Source organism: Homalodisca vitripennis, chromosome X, assembly GCF_021130785.1.
Source record: "Homalodisca vitripennis isolate AUS2020 chromosome X, UT_GWSS_2.1, whole genome shotgun sequence".
Taxonomy (NCBI): domain Eukaryota; kingdom Metazoa; phylum Arthropoda; class Insecta; order Hemiptera; family Cicadellidae; genus Homalodisca; species Homalodisca vitripennis.
The window spans coordinates 76,585,384-76,602,929 of record NC_060215.1 but is presented as its reverse complement, the minus strand read 5'-3'; the positions used below and the strand labels follow the sequence as shown (position 1 = coordinate 76,602,929).

Sequence of the window (17,546 nt, the reverse complement as noted above, 5' to 3'; positions counted from 1 at the left end):
TTACTCCAAACTATTTCTTATTCAAATAAAAAAGTTTTTACTAGGGCTAATTTTATAGTATGAGATACAGATATGGCAGCTAAATCTTAAATGCATCACTACTAGGCTTGCTTAAACGAGGTATTTCAAATAAATAAATTAAATGTATATATGCCACCTAAAGTGCGTATAAATATGAATAATTAGGTAGGTTAAAACTCATAAACAGGTATGGGATGTTTAAGTCAATTTAAAACATTAAGATACATGTATTCATAATACTTTGTTTGAAGTTTGTTTTTGACGATGGAAGGATTGTTAAGGAAAAGTTTTGTTTCGAGTGTCGTAGGTGGTTGGTCGACGAATACAGACCTATTGTGACCTGTATTCTGTAGTTTAGTTTTAATGATTAGTGTTGTGTTTAGTTTTTTATTAATTGCATGTTTTAGAGTTAGTGAAGTTGGCACACAACACGGTGGTTCCTGATGTGATTCCACGTGATGTTCCAAATATGATTCCTGACTTACGCGTGTCACAACGCTCTGGTATGATTAGTTTATTTTCACCTAGTTTGTAATTATGTGTTAGGTTATTTGTTTACCTGAAGAAGAGATGAGATTGCAGATCTCAAAACGTAGTGTTACTGATTTTTTTGTATCACTGAACGATGGCAAATGTCCGGAAAAAGTCCTATTCATAATAATTATTGTAACTTAATTTTTAAATTGATATCATCTTTGCATTTATCCTACTTTATGACTATATATACTATGCTCTGACTGACAACTGACAGGGCTCCACAAATTCTACAATTAGTCACAAGTTTCCATTCTACTTGCATTTATCTTACTTTATGACTATATATACTACGATGTGACTGACAACTGAAAGGGCTCCACAAATTCTACAATTAGCCATAAGTTTTCATTCTACTTGCATTTACAATAATGTATAACTATTTACTACCATCTGACCTAAAAACTAATAGGTCTACACAACTTCTACAACTAGCCACAAGTTTCTATCCTACTTGAATTCATCCTAATTTATGGCAATATAATGAGATACAACCATCTTACCTAAAAACTGACAGGGCTCCTCACCTTATACAACCAGACACAAGTTTCTATCTTCCTAATTTATGTCTATATATACTACTACTATCTGACCTGACAACTGACAAGGCTCCTTACCTTATACAACCAGACACAAGTTTCTATCTTCCTAATTTATGTCTATATATACTACTATCTGACCTGACAACTGACAAGGCTCCTCACCTTATACAACCAGCCACAAGTTTCTATCTTCCTAATTTATCTAATATATATACAACCGCATGTGTAACTGACTGACTGACTGACTCACGTATACTAATTCTAACCTACTTCCAGATGAGTTAGAGACTTGAAATTTGGTACACAGATAGCTTTCCACGTGTAACCACCAGGAAAATCCCGAAAAGTGAGAATTTTTCATTTTCAACCCCTCAAAAAAATTCCCAAAAAAATCGCGCATTCTTCACCCCTGCAGGCATTTTTTGTAAGCCCGATAGCGGGCGAACCGTTGGAGCTAGCTCGGATCTGACGGAAAATTCATGGTCAGGAATGAAGTGAACTACAAAAAAGGTCTAATGACTTTTTTGCTCTATCTTCCATGGTTTAAGCGACAAAACGCTCGAACATTTGAAATTCCAGAGATTTTTTCGATAAAAATAATGTTTCAAGCCCGATAAGCGGCCGAACCGTTGGTCGTAGCTCAAATCTGATTGACCCATCAAATTAGCAAATTGCGCGATCTACAGAAAAAGGTCCAGTAATCTTTTGCCCTATCTCGATTGGTTTGGCCGAAAAACGTGATTATGTACAATTTTTGTTGTAACTTTTACGCGAAAACTTTTGTTTTTGGGGTCGATAGCGCGAAACCATTGGTCGGAGGTCAAAATAAGACTAACGTTTTATTTAGGAAAATAAGATGACCTACAAAAAAGGTCCAGTGACTTTTTACTATATTTCCCTTAGTTTGACCGCAAAAACGCGATTAAGTGAAAATATTGGACATTTTCGCCTAAAAAATTTACATTCCGGGCTTGATAGCGGCTAAACGGTTGGTCGTAACTCAAAACAAATTTTAAAACGGGATTTAGGAAATCACGTGATCTACAGAAAAGGTTCAGTGACTTCGGAGTTGGCTGAGCGTTAGCTAAGCGTCAATAGTAGATAGGGACAGAGGAATATTTATTATGTTCACAGACACAATACCCTCTAAAAAGGCCCAAGTGTGTCATTAACCCCCGGTAATATTAACCCCCCCCCCCCGGGGATTTCCTGGTATGACCTGATAACCTCCTGTACATTCAACCCCCTGATGTGTTAACCCCCCTGGTAACATTAAACCCCCCCAGGGAATTTTCCTGCCATGACCTCATGTCCGAATTTTACCAGTCACCAAATCTCTTAACCCCCCCCCCCTGGGAAGATCCTGGTATGACCAGATAACCCCCTGGAGACTTATCCCCCGGTAACGTTAACCCCCCCCTGGAATTTGTTTCATATGACCAGACAATATCCTGACGAAATTAAAACCCCCTCTTGTCTTAACCTCCTTAACATTAATCACCCACCCAGGGGAATTTCTCGCCTTGACTAGATAGTCTCCTGGTGATATTAAAACCCCTGTTCGACTTAAAATACTGCCTTGAGGTCGGTTTTTATTATGTTTTATACTAAACAATTCAAGATAGCTGACCCGTGCAGAGACTTTTCTCCCGAGCTCATTTCTGGCTAAACCATAGGTCGTAGATCAGATCTGAGGGCACAATCGAAAGACAAAATTAAATTTCCAACAAGAAAGGTCCAAGTCACTTTTTGTCGTATCTCTAACGGTTTAACCGCAAAATGCCCTCAAAGTCAAAAGTTTTTACGAATCCGGAAAAAAAATCTATGAAAAAAGGTCAATTTTTAAATCCCTTGTCATTTACTAATGTCCGGAACTTAACCAGTTCACCGAATTCCGCTTATCCCCGAATTTGCAAGCGTTTACTTTGGGGGCCTGGGTGCGTAGCCCCCAGCGAGCCGAAGGCGAGTCTAATATATATACAACCGCATGTGTAACTGACTGACTGACTGACTCACGTATACTAATTCTAACCTACTTCCAGATGAGTTAGAGACTTGAAATTTGGTACACAGATAGCTTTCCACGTGTAACCACCAGGAAAATCCCGAAAAGTGAGAATTTTTCATTTTCAACCCCTCAAAAAAATTCCCAAAAAATCGCGCATTCTTTCACCCCTGCAGGCATTTTTTTGTAAGCCCGATAGCGGGCGAACCGTTGGAGCTAGCTCGGATCTGACGGAAAATTCTATGGTCAGGAATGAAGTGAACTACAAAAAAAGGTCTAATGACTTTTTGCTCTATCTTCCATGGTTAAGCGACAAAACGCTCGAACATTTGAAATTCCAGAGATTTTTTCGATAAAAATAATGTTTCAAGCCCGATAGCGGCCGAACCGTTGGTCGTAGCTCAAATCTGATTGACCCATCAAATTAGCAAAATTGCGCGATCTACAGAAAAGGTCCAGTAATCTTTTGCCCTATCTCGATTGGTTTGGCCGAAAAACGTGATTATGTACAATTTTGTTGTAACTTTTACGCGAAAACTTTTGTTTTTGGGGTCGATAGCGGCGAAACCATTGGTCGGAGGTCAAAATAAGACTAACGTTTTATTTAGGAAATAAGATGACCTACAAAAAAGGTCCAGTGACTTTTTACTATATTTCCCTTAGTTTGACCGCAAAAACGCGATTAAGTGAAAATATTGGACATTTTCGCCTAAAAATTTACATTCCGGGCTTGATAGCGGCTAAACGGTTGGTCGTAACTCAAAAACAAATTTTAAACGGGATTTAGGAAATCACGTGATCTACAGAAAAGGTTCAGTGACTTCGGGAGTTGGCTGAGCGTTAGCTAAGCGTCAATAGTAGATAGGGACAGAGGAATATTTATTATGTTCACAGACACAATACCCTCTAAAAAAGGGGGCCCAAGTGTGTCATTAACCCCCGGTAATATTAACCCCCCTCCCCCCGGGGATTTCCTGGTATGACCCTGATAACCTCCTGTACATTCAACCCCCTGATGTGTTAAACCCAACCCCCCTGGTAACATTAAACCCCCCCAGGGAATTTCCTGCCATGACCTCATGTCCGAATTTTACCAGTCACCAAATCTCTTAACCCCCCCCCCCCTGGGAAGATCCTGGTATGACCAGATAACCCCCTGGAGACTTATCCCCCGGTAACGTTAACCCCCCCTGGGAATTTGTTCATATGACCAGACAATATCCTGACGAAATTAAACCCCCTCTTGTCTTAACCTCCTTAACATTAATCACCCACCCAGGGAATTTCTCGCCTTGGACTAGATAGATAGTCCTCCTGGTGATATTAAAACCCCCTGTTCGACTTAAAATACTGCCTTGAGGTCGGTTTTTATTATGTTTATACTAAACAATTCAAGATAGCTGACCCGTGCAGACTTTTCTCCCGAGCTCATTTCTGGCTAAACCATAGGTCGTAGATCAGATCTGAGGGCACAATCGAAAGACAAAATTAAAATTTCCAACAAGGAAAGGTCCAGTCACTTTTTGTCGTATCTCTAACGGTTTAACACCGCAAAATGCCCTCAAAAGTCAAAAGTTTTTTACGAATCCGGAAAAAAATCTATGAAAAAGGTCAATTTTTAAATCCCTTGTCATTTACTTAATGTCCGGACTTAACCAGTCACCGAATTCCGCTTATCCCCGAATTTGCAAGCGTTTACTTTGGGGGCCTGGGGGCGTAAGCCCCCAGCGAGCCGAAGGCGAGTGTCTATATATACTACCATCTGACCTGACAACTGACAAGGCTCCTCACCTTATACAAGCAGCCATTATTTTCAATCCTACTTGCGAAACCTAATTTATGACTATACTGTGTGTCTTAAGAGTCCCCCCCATTTACTTTCTTATGAATACAGATGGAGTGATTTACTTTAGGGATGTTTATATTACTAATAGAGGAGTTTTATATGTATGGACATTTTTAAATAAGATCCCCTAGTAAGTGACACCTCATTTTAAAGATACTAAAAGAGAAGAAGAATGGCGCATACTAGAGGTATCTAATGTTACTCCATATACAGTATCAAAGTGGACTGAAAGCGTCTTTATACGTTACTGAATGTGACTGGTAACTAATAATAAATAGCATGGCTAATCCAGCTATTGGTATTCCCAGGACTAATGGGTTTAGGTTAAACAAAACAAAACTTAATAAATGCTGTGTTAATCAGTTGATGATATTTGTTAATTTTGTAACCTTCAGTTCGTAAGTTCTCAAGGTAACTAGTGAGCGAATGTTTTAACTGCATAACAATAATTTTAAATGCAACTTAAACTGTGGGGGTTTTATAAGAAATTCAAAATTTTATTGGCGACCGAATTTGACCGAGTTTTTGACTTACCCCCAAAATAGCCCATGGAGGGGGGATTTTTACACATAAAAAACTTCGCAATTGATCATATATATATATATATATATATATATATATATATATATATATCCCCCAAAGTAAATCACTCTATCTCTATTCATAAAAAAGTTAATAGGGAAGGTGGGACTTACAACACACCCGGTGTATACTACCATCTGACCTGACAACTTACAGATCTCCACAACTTATATACCCAGCCACAAGTTGCTATCCTACTTGAATTCATCCTAATTTATAACTATACATACTACCTACTTATAAAACACGTCTACAACTAGCCACAAGTTACTATCCTACTTGAATTCATCCTAATTTATGACTATACATACTACCTACTTATAAAACACGTCTACAACTAGCCACAAGTTACTATCCTACTCGAATTCATCCTAATTTATGACTATACATACTACCTACTTATAAAACACGTCTACAACTAGCCACAAGTTACTATCCTACTCGAATTCATCCTAATTTATGACTATAAAAAAAGAAAGAAAAAAAGAAAGAAACGCTTCTTTATTGAGGCGAAATTAGGACCATATGGTCCTTTCTTACATGTAACCTCTACACACACTACCACAAGTTACTATCCTACTTGAATTCATCCTAATTTATGACTATACGAGAACATACTACCCACCTATACAAGTCTACAACTAGCCACAAGTTACTATCCTACTTGAATTCGTCCTAATTTATGACTATTTATACTACCATCTGACCTAAAAACTTATAGAGCTGCCCAAATTCTACAACTAACCTTAAGTTTCTATCCTACTTACATTAATCCTAATCTATGGCATTGTATATATTCTAAAATATATTGCATTAAATACTTTTTTTTAGTCTTGCATAATTCAATATTGTAGTTCTAAATAATATTCCTTATATTTACTCCACTGTTATTCTTAACTTAAATAAAATATAATTTATTTTCTGCAACCACTAGATGATCTACAATTTTAAAATGTTTCTTTGCGGATTATCAGCCATTTTTAATGTTTAGAAAACATTTTTTTATTTGCTTCCTAGCCTTACGTTCTACTCTGTATTATTCAAACACCATTGTTCGTAAGGATTTTAAACTGTCATTGCCCCGTATTATTAGTATACTGTCAAGGCAAGTTGAATAGATGGGGATGAATAGATACATTATTTGACCAATATATCTGTACCAAAAAGAGTTTTGGTACTATGTGATATCCTTATGAACGACGTGGTTTGAATTTATAATTTTTTGTCTCTAATGTATTCATAGTTTTTTGGAGTGTTAAGGAACATTTTTGGATTATTGATCATACATTTATGCTTTGTTAAAAACCACTAAATTAGTGATATTATTATATGGTTCTATCTTCCATTTAAGTATTTTATGTAATTAATTCTCAATTTTTAATTCTACACGAGATTTTAAGAGTTATAAGTAAAAGTATACGTTGTTTACCTAGGGAAAACAATAAATACTTAAAGTTGGATGATCAAAATTAGGATGATAAAAAGTAAGCGTTGCTATTTCTTAACAATAGCATACAGATTAAATATTTAAATATTATACGTGACGAATATTTCTAAGTAGATGGGGTCTTTTTTTAGCATATTAAAAACTCAAACATATTGGAAATTTTAAGAAGTGTGGTAATATCCCGTTGATTTAGACATACTGTATAAGGTGTTATAATTATTTCAAACTTGGGTATTTGTATCTCACTTTTCTTACACAAAAGTACACACACATAGTAGCAGAAAATGGGCTTAGCAGAGCTAAGAAGGAGCGTGCATGATTTAATAGTTACATAAAAAAATCTGTAAGTTGATGCGTAATGTCGAGTGGTTTAGCATAATGAACATTGATACTTATTACCCGAGATAGGAAAACAATAAAAGAAACAAGTTTCATTGCAATGTTGTTATGAATTGGCGTACATTGGCGTATTTGAAAGGAGTATATAGCTCCATACTAACGCATATAACTGTTCTATGTAATAGATGCTAAAACATATTTTGGCCGTCATACCTTTTTCGATCCATCTACAGCTTATTTAAAAGTATTAACTGCGTAACAAACAAATAAATTTCCTTCTCCACTCAGTGTCGTGTGTAAAGAAGTTTTTTTAGTAGATCATCTATGAATAATGTAAATTATAGTCTTTACTACTCAATTCACTTTTATAAGTTAGACTGTGTGAACTAATACACAGAGTGACAATATAGTTAGTTCTTATGTACAATGTATTAAACATTTTAAAAAAACTTTAAACAGCAATTTCTTCCGAGTGAGCCAACTTTTGAAGTTCGGTTTGCGGTTTTGTTTTCAGGTCAACTAGACGTTTCAAAAGGTGTACAACCCAATGATGTACATGGATGTCATTAATGATTTCCTTCTTACTCCCGACGGGCCATCCCCCAAAGATGACATCATATCACCATGTAAACAGAAAAGTAGTTTACTGTTAACATTTTGCCAAATTTTGTTATGATATCTTGTCATTTAAAAGTTATAAAATAGTCCTAAGAATTCACTGTCACGCAGTATAAATGATAATAAAAACAGAAATACTTTAATTGGGGTTAAGTTTGAGATATTAAGTCCTGACCTCACTCTATTAAACAAGATCTATTCACATTTTAAACTCATGAATTGAATACATAGCTAACAGATCACACACAAAGCACGTGCACCAAAGTCAGAAATAATAAAGAAACCTATTAAGACACACTTGGCTACTAATCCAGTTTATTATAGTTTAAATATCACCGGTTTTAACAATCGAATGTGATGAAAACCATATTCAAAATACACTTGATTAATGTGTATTCTGCAGCATCGAATTCACCAATATAGTTGTTTACATTTTTATTTTATTTTTTACACGTCATGCTTCAAACCTCTCGCTAAAAACTATAAGATATTGTTCCTTGGACTAAGCGGAACCCAAAATCAAATACAAACAATGGTCTATCTCTTTTTATTCACTGTTTGTTTGCCATATGTGTTTTTATAAAAAATAAACCAACTTTAAAAAAATCTAACTGTAGTAAAAGTTATAATACTGCATTTTTGTTTTAAATTTAAAGATAAATGAAATTCCACTTAAATGATGAAATCGAACACCAAATTATTGTAAGCTTAGTCAAAGCTTGCATTTTCAATCTCAAATCTCTTTATAACAGGGTAACACTTCAAAAATGGAAAATAGTAAATAAAATTTACACATGAAAATTATGACTTAGCTGTTATTTTATTTAAATGTGTATGCTAACGTGCTGATATATTCAAATTTTCCAAACTCTATTACAGACCAATTTAAAATTAACAGGGCATATGTGTAACTATAACTATCGTCAACACAGAACTAATCAAATAGTATACGGCGTCAAATTACACTATTAAGTGTTTTAAAGCTACAATTTCTGAATTATTTTTCAACTACAACTTTGGATTTACGTGTCTATATAATCATGACTATTTATTTGTTTTATGTCAACACAAAACTAAAACAGTACTTATGGATCAACTGACAACCATTGCATTGCATTAGCTCAACATCTTTTTCACTCTATGAGACATTAATATGGATAATCACACTTTCACCAACCAAATACGTTAACTATATCATCTGACAAACATGACGTATATTCAGCCTACTAAAAAACCTGTTTCAGTTTTGTGCCGAATAAACGTTTTATAGGTATAATCTTAACCATGGTATAATGTCAACACGGAACACCAGAAGTAACAACCCTAGGTCGGTAATGCTGAATGATATAGATGAAACTAGATATTGTTGGTTGGCCTTCCCCAACACAATTTTCCTTTACTCCCAGGTCGTAATAACATTGTCTACCTCGTAACGCTATGTTTCTTCTACGGTGGTTGTTCAATATCTTGACATTTTAAAACACGTACCTTCGACTAAGCTCCTAATCCATACAGTCTACCTTTGTATTAGTTATTGCATTACATGTTCTAATATATTTTAAACCCAATTTTCAAATGTAATTTTGAATTTCTATGGGTCCCTATATTTTTAACTAAAATATATGTGTTAAAAAACACATGATTTCTAAATATTTTGAAATTAAAGCGGTTTGTTGGACGCAATCACTTATACTACTGCAGTACAATTTTAAGAAGATAGTATACGAAAGTAGGAAGACAATGGAGGAAAGTAAAGAAATGGAAGACGAAGGCAAGCAGATAGTGGTGTAGGATGAACAGATAATGAAAGATTGTAAGCAATTTAATAGATGAGGATAATAAGATAGTAGAAGAGAGTCAGGAAATAGTTAACGAAGATAAAAAGATTAGGAATGAAAGTAAGGGGATGACGGATGATGATAACGATATTGAAATCCCCCCTCACTTCACACAAGCTTCGCACAACCTAAGTAATTAATATCAAACTGTGTGGTCTGCTTATCCAAACTGAAATTATTTGAAATTTATGAGAGACATTTAAAGACTAAACGAATTTACATATGTATGTATACTAAAAGTTATGTTTTTGTAACTGACTGTAATAGAAGCTTATGTTAAAAACCCATGCAATTAATTACCTGAACTTGTAGCATCTTATCAAATAAAACTACTCAAATCAGTTAGTGATGGTGTTGACGTAAAAACTCTCATTGATTGATTACTAACCGATTTTAAGGATTTAGAGTTACAGTTATGTTTAGTCTAACACTGTACAGGCTGATCATATACTCGTAACTCTGCAAGTTGATTGACTGACTCCAGTACGCAAGTTTTAACACGTTTCCGAATACGCTGAAATTTAGCGTCATTTGAACTTTTGGAAATTTGTATTTCCTCCCAAAATTAATGTAATATGTAATTTCAATCCCTAAAAATTAAAAAAATGAACGCATCCATACCACGTGAAGAATTTATTTTACACCTACGTTAAGATGGGTTGATGAAACCGTGTTTACCAGATTTGAGTTTATATGCGAATGTAGGACTGTTTGTTTCTAAAAACACAACCATTTTTAACCCTTCACACTTAGGTAGGAATTAAAAATACAACGTTTTAGAATACTACATTTTAGTAAACCTGTTAAAAAATCATATGTCAACATGGTTCTTTGCGCTTTTGATAGTATATTTTCGGGTGTATTTTGATTAGTACATTTTACAACTAAAAGAAGTATTGAAACTATTGACAAGGAATCTTATTAAAGAAATATTTATATACGACACAGTAAATGTTTTTTATACTTAAATGGTAGCATTCATTACATCCTGCATACAACTCTGCTTCTATATTTAAGTTGATATTATATTTCATAACTCGTTACGTAATTTAAATATCGTCATTTTAAATCTTACGGAATAAAATTGGATAACAGTTTACATCCCATTTTTATCCGTACAATTAAGGTTCAATATTTAATTAGAGAGGCACTCTGTGTAAGAAAGATATTTGGGAGTTTTATAAGTTGAAAACTTTAATCTTCTTAGCAATTTGATCCTCTACTACTCAACTCCTTAGTGAATTTCCGCCCTTAATTAATTTAACCTCCCGATGAACATAACTCCCTGGTTAAGTTATTATCTTGTCAACTTAACAAGCTAGTCAGTATATCCTCTTAATATATGTAACCCCCTACTAATATTTTGGTAAAGTGCAACCTCTAGCCAACCCAACGACTGGTCAATTTTATACCCCTGCCAATTTCAGCCCCGGTTACATAAATGTATATTTTTGTCAGCTAAACATCCTGTTTAGTTTGATACCTCGGATAAATTAATCCAGTTAAAAATATGTAATCTCTTAGATATTATATGCTTATGCTCAACGTTAAACCCATAATGAACTCAATCCTCTGACAAACTTGCTATTACATGAACGAATTCACTTGCTAAACTACCCCAATGGTCTACTGAACATTTTGGTTTCCTTAAAACAGTAGTGGATTATCTGTTTGGTAACCTGTAACCCCCTGGCATTTTAAACTGCCTAGTAAATGTTATATATTAAATAAATAACTAAATGTTCTAATAAACGTTAATCCCTGGTCTAATTAAGTATCTGGTAAACATAACCTTCTGACCACTTAATTGTCTGGGAAAAGTTATCTCTTATATAACTATACCTTCTAGTAAACTCAATCCCCTAATCTAATTAAGTGTGTGATAAACACAAATCTCCGTCTTTTTAACTACCTGGTAAAGATTATCTCTTGGAAAAGTAAACTATCTGGTAAACATAATACTCAGGTCTACCTAAGTTTCTGGTAAATGTAAATCTGCAGTAATCCGTTGTCTATTCAACTATCTGGTACATATAACCCCACGGTTAATTTAAGCATCAAATTCGCCCATCACTTCATATAAGGCCTGGGCTTAAAGCCCCTAAGTGAAATATGTAATACACAGTGAAACCAATGTTTAATTAATCAAAAATACATCTGGAGACAATGCCCACTGGTTCAAAGTTAAAGGTAATTCGATCTAGTATGCTCACGCCAAAATGTAACTACAGATATCAAACAATTTAGACATTACCGGTTTTGGATAGGTCTGAGATTTCAGATCGACTTTGGCCATTACAGTTCTCTGAAATAAAAAATAGACATTTTAGAAAGGTATTTGTAACAGAAAAAGCGGCTACGATATCGATACATTATAGATAGCAAAAGTACAAGTATGTGTATAGTTCTAATCTACCTGGAAATGCTTCTCTAAAATAACAGCTCAAACAGTCCAACATACTTTTACGTTAAAACGTGGTATTAATAGATGAATATGTGTCTGTGTGTATAATTTGTGTCTATGTATATATACGAGCTACTTTTCCATGACACATCACAGACATAGCTTGAATAACCTCTGTTGTTTACCAAAGTTTTGGCCGACCGCTGAGAACTGTGCATTTAAAAAAGTTTTAACTGCTTAAACGTTAGATATAATGCGTTCCTACTATACAATCTGTTCCTACTTCCAACAGTTTTCGGATACATTTGTTTAGTTAATACTTCCATACTTTTTTATCTGGGTCTTGTGGTTGTAAAGGACCAATATACTTATTATCCTCTACAATGTATATGAATAAAATGCATTCCTAGGGTCAAAAACAAACTAATAATTTTATATAAAGTTAACAAGTACTTATAATTAAATAAATGCCTCATATATAGAACTTTTAGTGTTTTATTTGTAAGTTTAGGCACACAACATTGAAAACTGTTGGAATTTAAAACATCATAGAAACTTAAATAAATGAAGATGTGTCTGAGTCTTTTATAACAGACATTAGTAAGGACCGGTGGTAAGTAAACACGACTTGAACAAGAACTTCACTAGCTTTATATCCGAACCATCTTTCTCACGAAGGGCGACTTACAAGAAAACGATTACCCATTTAAGACAACACACAAAATAAATCACTATGTCGCTCTCAGTCCATGCATTTGATCAACTAAATGACATATCAAACACGAAATTGCTTTAATCAGCAATAAGAAAATATGTAAACGCAAGGGCTGATATTATTGTGTTAGTCCAAACAAAGTCAGTTTATGAGGAACTAAAACGTAAACGTGAAGTAAAATACACTATTATGTGAATAGGAATCGAGCTCGATAGTTGTACGTTTTGTTGAATCAAAATTGGACGTAAGCTGCCGGAATCAGAGTGGGAAGAACCAACGCGCGTGCCCGACGTCGGTCAATAGCCCATTGATAGCGCGTACACTTCGACCGGCTCCAGAACACGGTCCTCACTAGATTTGGGTCACGTGCAGGAAGAGGTGAGGTTATGCGTACCTGAGGCTACAGGCGGCGGAGGCCTCTGCATCATGTGGGAGGGTCCTATCTGAGGTCGGGCCATGCCGAGTCTGGGACGGAACTCCATCCTAGGCCCTTGCATCCTCGGTCCGGGGCCGGGGCCGATGCCGGGGCCGGGCATCCTCTGTGGGCCCATGAGCTGAGGGCCTCCCATACCGTGAGGTGGCATGCCTCCGGGGCCCTGCGCTCTCAACGGTGGCCTGGTCTGCGGTCGGAAGATGGGCTGGTGCATCTGCCCACCCTCCGGCGGTTGTTGTCCCTCTTGCTGGCCCTCCCCGATGAGGGTGTTCAACATCTTGCTGGCGAAGCTGAACATGGCGGGGCGAGTAGGTCATGCCACGGCTGCTGTCAAACTGACGACGACTCGCCCAGCGTGCGGGGCGCGGGTGGGTCGATACCGTCGGGCTTGCGCGCTACGTATCTGTGGCGAGTGTCCTCGGAGTGCTGAGTGCTGGTTGCTGAGTGCCGCGTGCCGACAGGAGCCGAATCTAGTCGAACACATACGATTCGTTGTCAGTACCATTGGTGCCCTTTACTGTCACATATCTGACGGCACCTTAAAATGTACACTCTGATGTGACCTAGCAGCTCTGGGATTATATTGCGACACACTCCTTAAATTCTAAATACTATTTCGCTGATTACTAATACTATTATAAAATTAAGGTTAGAAACTGAAATACACGTAACTATATTGACGTGAACTCATAAATACCTTAATGGCAAACCGTATGAACAGAAGGATAGACACTACATTTTATTAAAAATGAGTAGTATTACCGCCTTGTAACCTGCAAAAATACACATTCCTTAATCTGTTTTAGAATATCTAGTAAAACATATCTTATTGAAGTCTATACGTACGTACCTGTATTACGCCTTTATTCAAAATGTAAGGTCAAAATAAATCTTACAAATATTGTTAAAAAAAGGAGCATATAAATAAAGTAACATAATTTTAACAAGCAATGCTATTAACATTTATGGCCTTTCCATTACTGCCACTTATCATATTGAAAAATTTAGTTTTGGATTGAATACTACGTACTATATAACATTACTAATACATGCGGAATACGTAGGTATGTAATTATAATAGTGTGTTCTTAGAAGGGGCAAAACAGACAGGGTGAAATTGAAGGAAATAATTGACGTGACAAAGGTTAATTGCTTTCTGTTTAAAGCTTCACCTTGGCAGCTCTATTAATAGATTTATGCGTGTGTTTCATACACAGCAATGTCATGTCAAACTCGGTTTTACATGACTAGGGTTCTATATGTTTACTTGGATATATTTATATTCTTAAATAGTGAGGCATCTGAGATCATCCTGAGAGTGTTTTCCTTATAAAATCTGTATTACCACAGATTATACAACTCATGTTTGTGAGGCGTAATTTTTCTATACACGAATTTAATTTAGGCTTCTTTCAGAACCAATCAACTGTGGTTTTCCGTTGTTGGTGAAATAAATATGTACCTTGTAAAAAGATTTCTTTTTGTTCAAAGAACGTCAAACAATGTGAAAGCAATCACATACCATCTCATCTTAATTCTGTTTTGAGATGAGAATATCATACAAGAACTAAAAGTATAGCATCCAGAGCTATATACTAACAATTAAAGTATAGTACGTTCAGGACATACATTTAACTACGTAAAAATATGATAGTTTATTTATTTCAAACTCAAATGATAGTAATTTTGTGTATATATATATATATATATATATATATATATATATATATACAAAATTTAAATATAGATGTATTTATATTGGGAACTTAGTAAGAGATGGAAAGTGCACTTCAACAATTGGACATGTGAGTGCGTGTGCGAGAGCGTTGTCAGCGAGATTCTGTAAGTCTGCAACGGCTACGACTGGGCAGACAAAATACAAAGTAACAGATTCACAAGAAGTATAGATGATTTGTGTATGAAAAAAAGCATGATACAGAACAACGTAAATTTCCATTTGTGTCCGTGCACAACAAAGCAAATCTCCGGATAAGAGAATCCGTATTGTGACTGCATGTTACATGTGAGGTGACCAGGAGTCAATCACAGCCATGCAGGTCACACTCTCCTTTGTGGGAACACAGAATAAATTCGTGGCTATCAGTTGTTACTAGCGACGCACAAGTACAATAAGGTATATCTTTCATGAGAATTTATCCTCAGTTCCTCGCATAGATATGTGTTTTGTCTAAATATATTGTCAATATCCATGAATACATTTAGAGTACTTATCGCACCACACTGAGGGCTTGCAGAAGAACTAATTTAAAGTGTATATATATACACTGGTGGCGAGGGGTTCGTTTTGCTAGAAACAATATTGAGGAAAGGATAATTTGATGAGGTTTGGCATTATTTATGTATATTTATGGCCATTTTTCCATTACAATTTGTCAAAGGGTTGTTCTGTTTCTGTGAATGTTTAAAACATTCTAAATATGATTTTTTAATATTCAACGAGTTGTGAAATCAGAACGTTTATACTCATACTATTAATGAAAATATGAATACGTGTTTCATAATATTAAAATATTTATTCACCTAATGTTAGTGCACCAATCACAACGCTTTACCGCTATCAAAGATAATTCCATTGTGGAAAAGATCCAACAAAAAGATGCGCAGGAAAGATATATGATCATATCTCAAACGAATCTCTCTTTGGAAAAATCGTCTTGTGTGATCCGAAACGTGTCTCGTTTTGTATGTTTTGTAATGCCTGATCCCACCCAACTCCATTGTATGTGATATAAGTTTAAGTGGATTGCAACATTTTCAAACGCAGTTTTTTATATTATTCGCCGTATTACTTTATGCATCTCGCTCTATTCAGTTTTTTCTAAATGCAACACATCCTTCGATCAGCACTCTTGCATGTTTGTAAATTAGTTTTGTTGAATATTGTACAATATTTACAACAATGTTTTATTAGCATAAGATTCTTTTTGTTTAGAATAATAAAGTTTATATTTGTGTTCGCTGTCTGATAGTTGATAAACTGGGTTGAGTTGCACTATGGACCAAGAGGTGGAATCAGGTGATTGCTCCCCGTTGGTTGAGACAATTTAATTTACTATCACCTGAGGTCACGTGACATAGCCTGATCCGGGCATAGCTGTCCGGGCAGAGGTCGTGCCCAGTCGTTCAAAATGTAAGCTCGACTAACAGTCCCGTAAATTTCTTTTAATCGCAGTGTAGTGGAAAACCCCTTTAAGACAAGTTGAAGGGTATGTTGGAAGCCCCCTTTCTAAAACATGTTAGATTTCGTAATTTTCGTTTAGTCCTAGACACATGTGGGTTCCTAAGTAACCACTCTTACCTCTTCGAATCCAGTGATTGTTGTTAAGAAGTGTTTCTACAATTTTAGCCGTGACTGCAACTGCCCGTCTAAGTATGGACACCTAGTCGACCCCATGGGAACCCCTATGTAATATGCGATGTCAGCCGTGCTGTGCAAAGTGCGTGAGTGGAGAAAACCACGTTGGTGAGTGCCATCGTTCAATATAACCTTACCACACATATCTGTCTCTTTTAATTTTATTTCTCTAGTACCACAATATTCAGTAATATTACGACCGGGATGTAACTCTTTATTTATTCTGTCGTATCAGACATTATTCATTGGTCCTTTGAGACGGATGTAGTTCTATTGTCCTATTGCTTTAATTTGTAATAAAGTTGACCATTAACTTTGTCCGTTAAGTTTGCTCGTTAATTTTGTCTGTTAAAACTTCGTTTATATCTATCTGTAACTGTGTTCATTGGTTTGGTCTTTGTAATTTGTATTAAAAATTACGTAACGCCGTTACGAAGATGGGTAAGCATTTTACATTGTACAAATACAGTGTCCGTAGTATGTTTTGTAATAAGACACCCACACTGTTTACTCTACAAAAGACTGCTACCTCCCCTTCACCCCTCGTCCATTGGCGTTGTTCTAATCTCTGTCTTGTACCTTAGACCCACATTCCATTGCCGGACTGCTTGTTTACGTCTCTTTCGGTGCAACTCAGTCCAGAGTAAATATATACTCAACTATAACAATAAACTATGTTGTTACCTTGTACCTTGATAATGCTACTGATCTTTTAATGAATTTCGACCCTCTTTTGTAAAGTACTAAATGCTCATTAATTCTTGTTTTTAATTTCATTCTACTTTAAATACTAATTGTTTATTGTTTTTCATATGTAAACAATAGCTGCCTCTTGATAGCATTTCT

The 17,546-nt window shown here is 35.6% G+C and overlaps 1 protein-coding gene across 1 annotated transcript in view; it reads right to left on the bottom strand.

Annotated features, from left to right (window-relative positions):
• LOC124369228 overlaps positions 1 to 13,648 on the bottom strand; it is a 145,814-nt gene extending 132,166 nt beyond the window's left edge. The window contains exon 1 of the mRNA XM_046827102.1: positions 13,286 to 13,648. Coding sequence (XP_046683058.1) covers positions 13,286 to 13,622 — 337 coding nt within the window. The 5' untranslated portion in view covers positions 13,623 to 13,648. The remainder of the gene's footprint in view (positions 1 to 13,285) is intronic.
• Between the last annotated feature and the right edge of the window lie 3,898 nt (positions 13,649 to 17,546).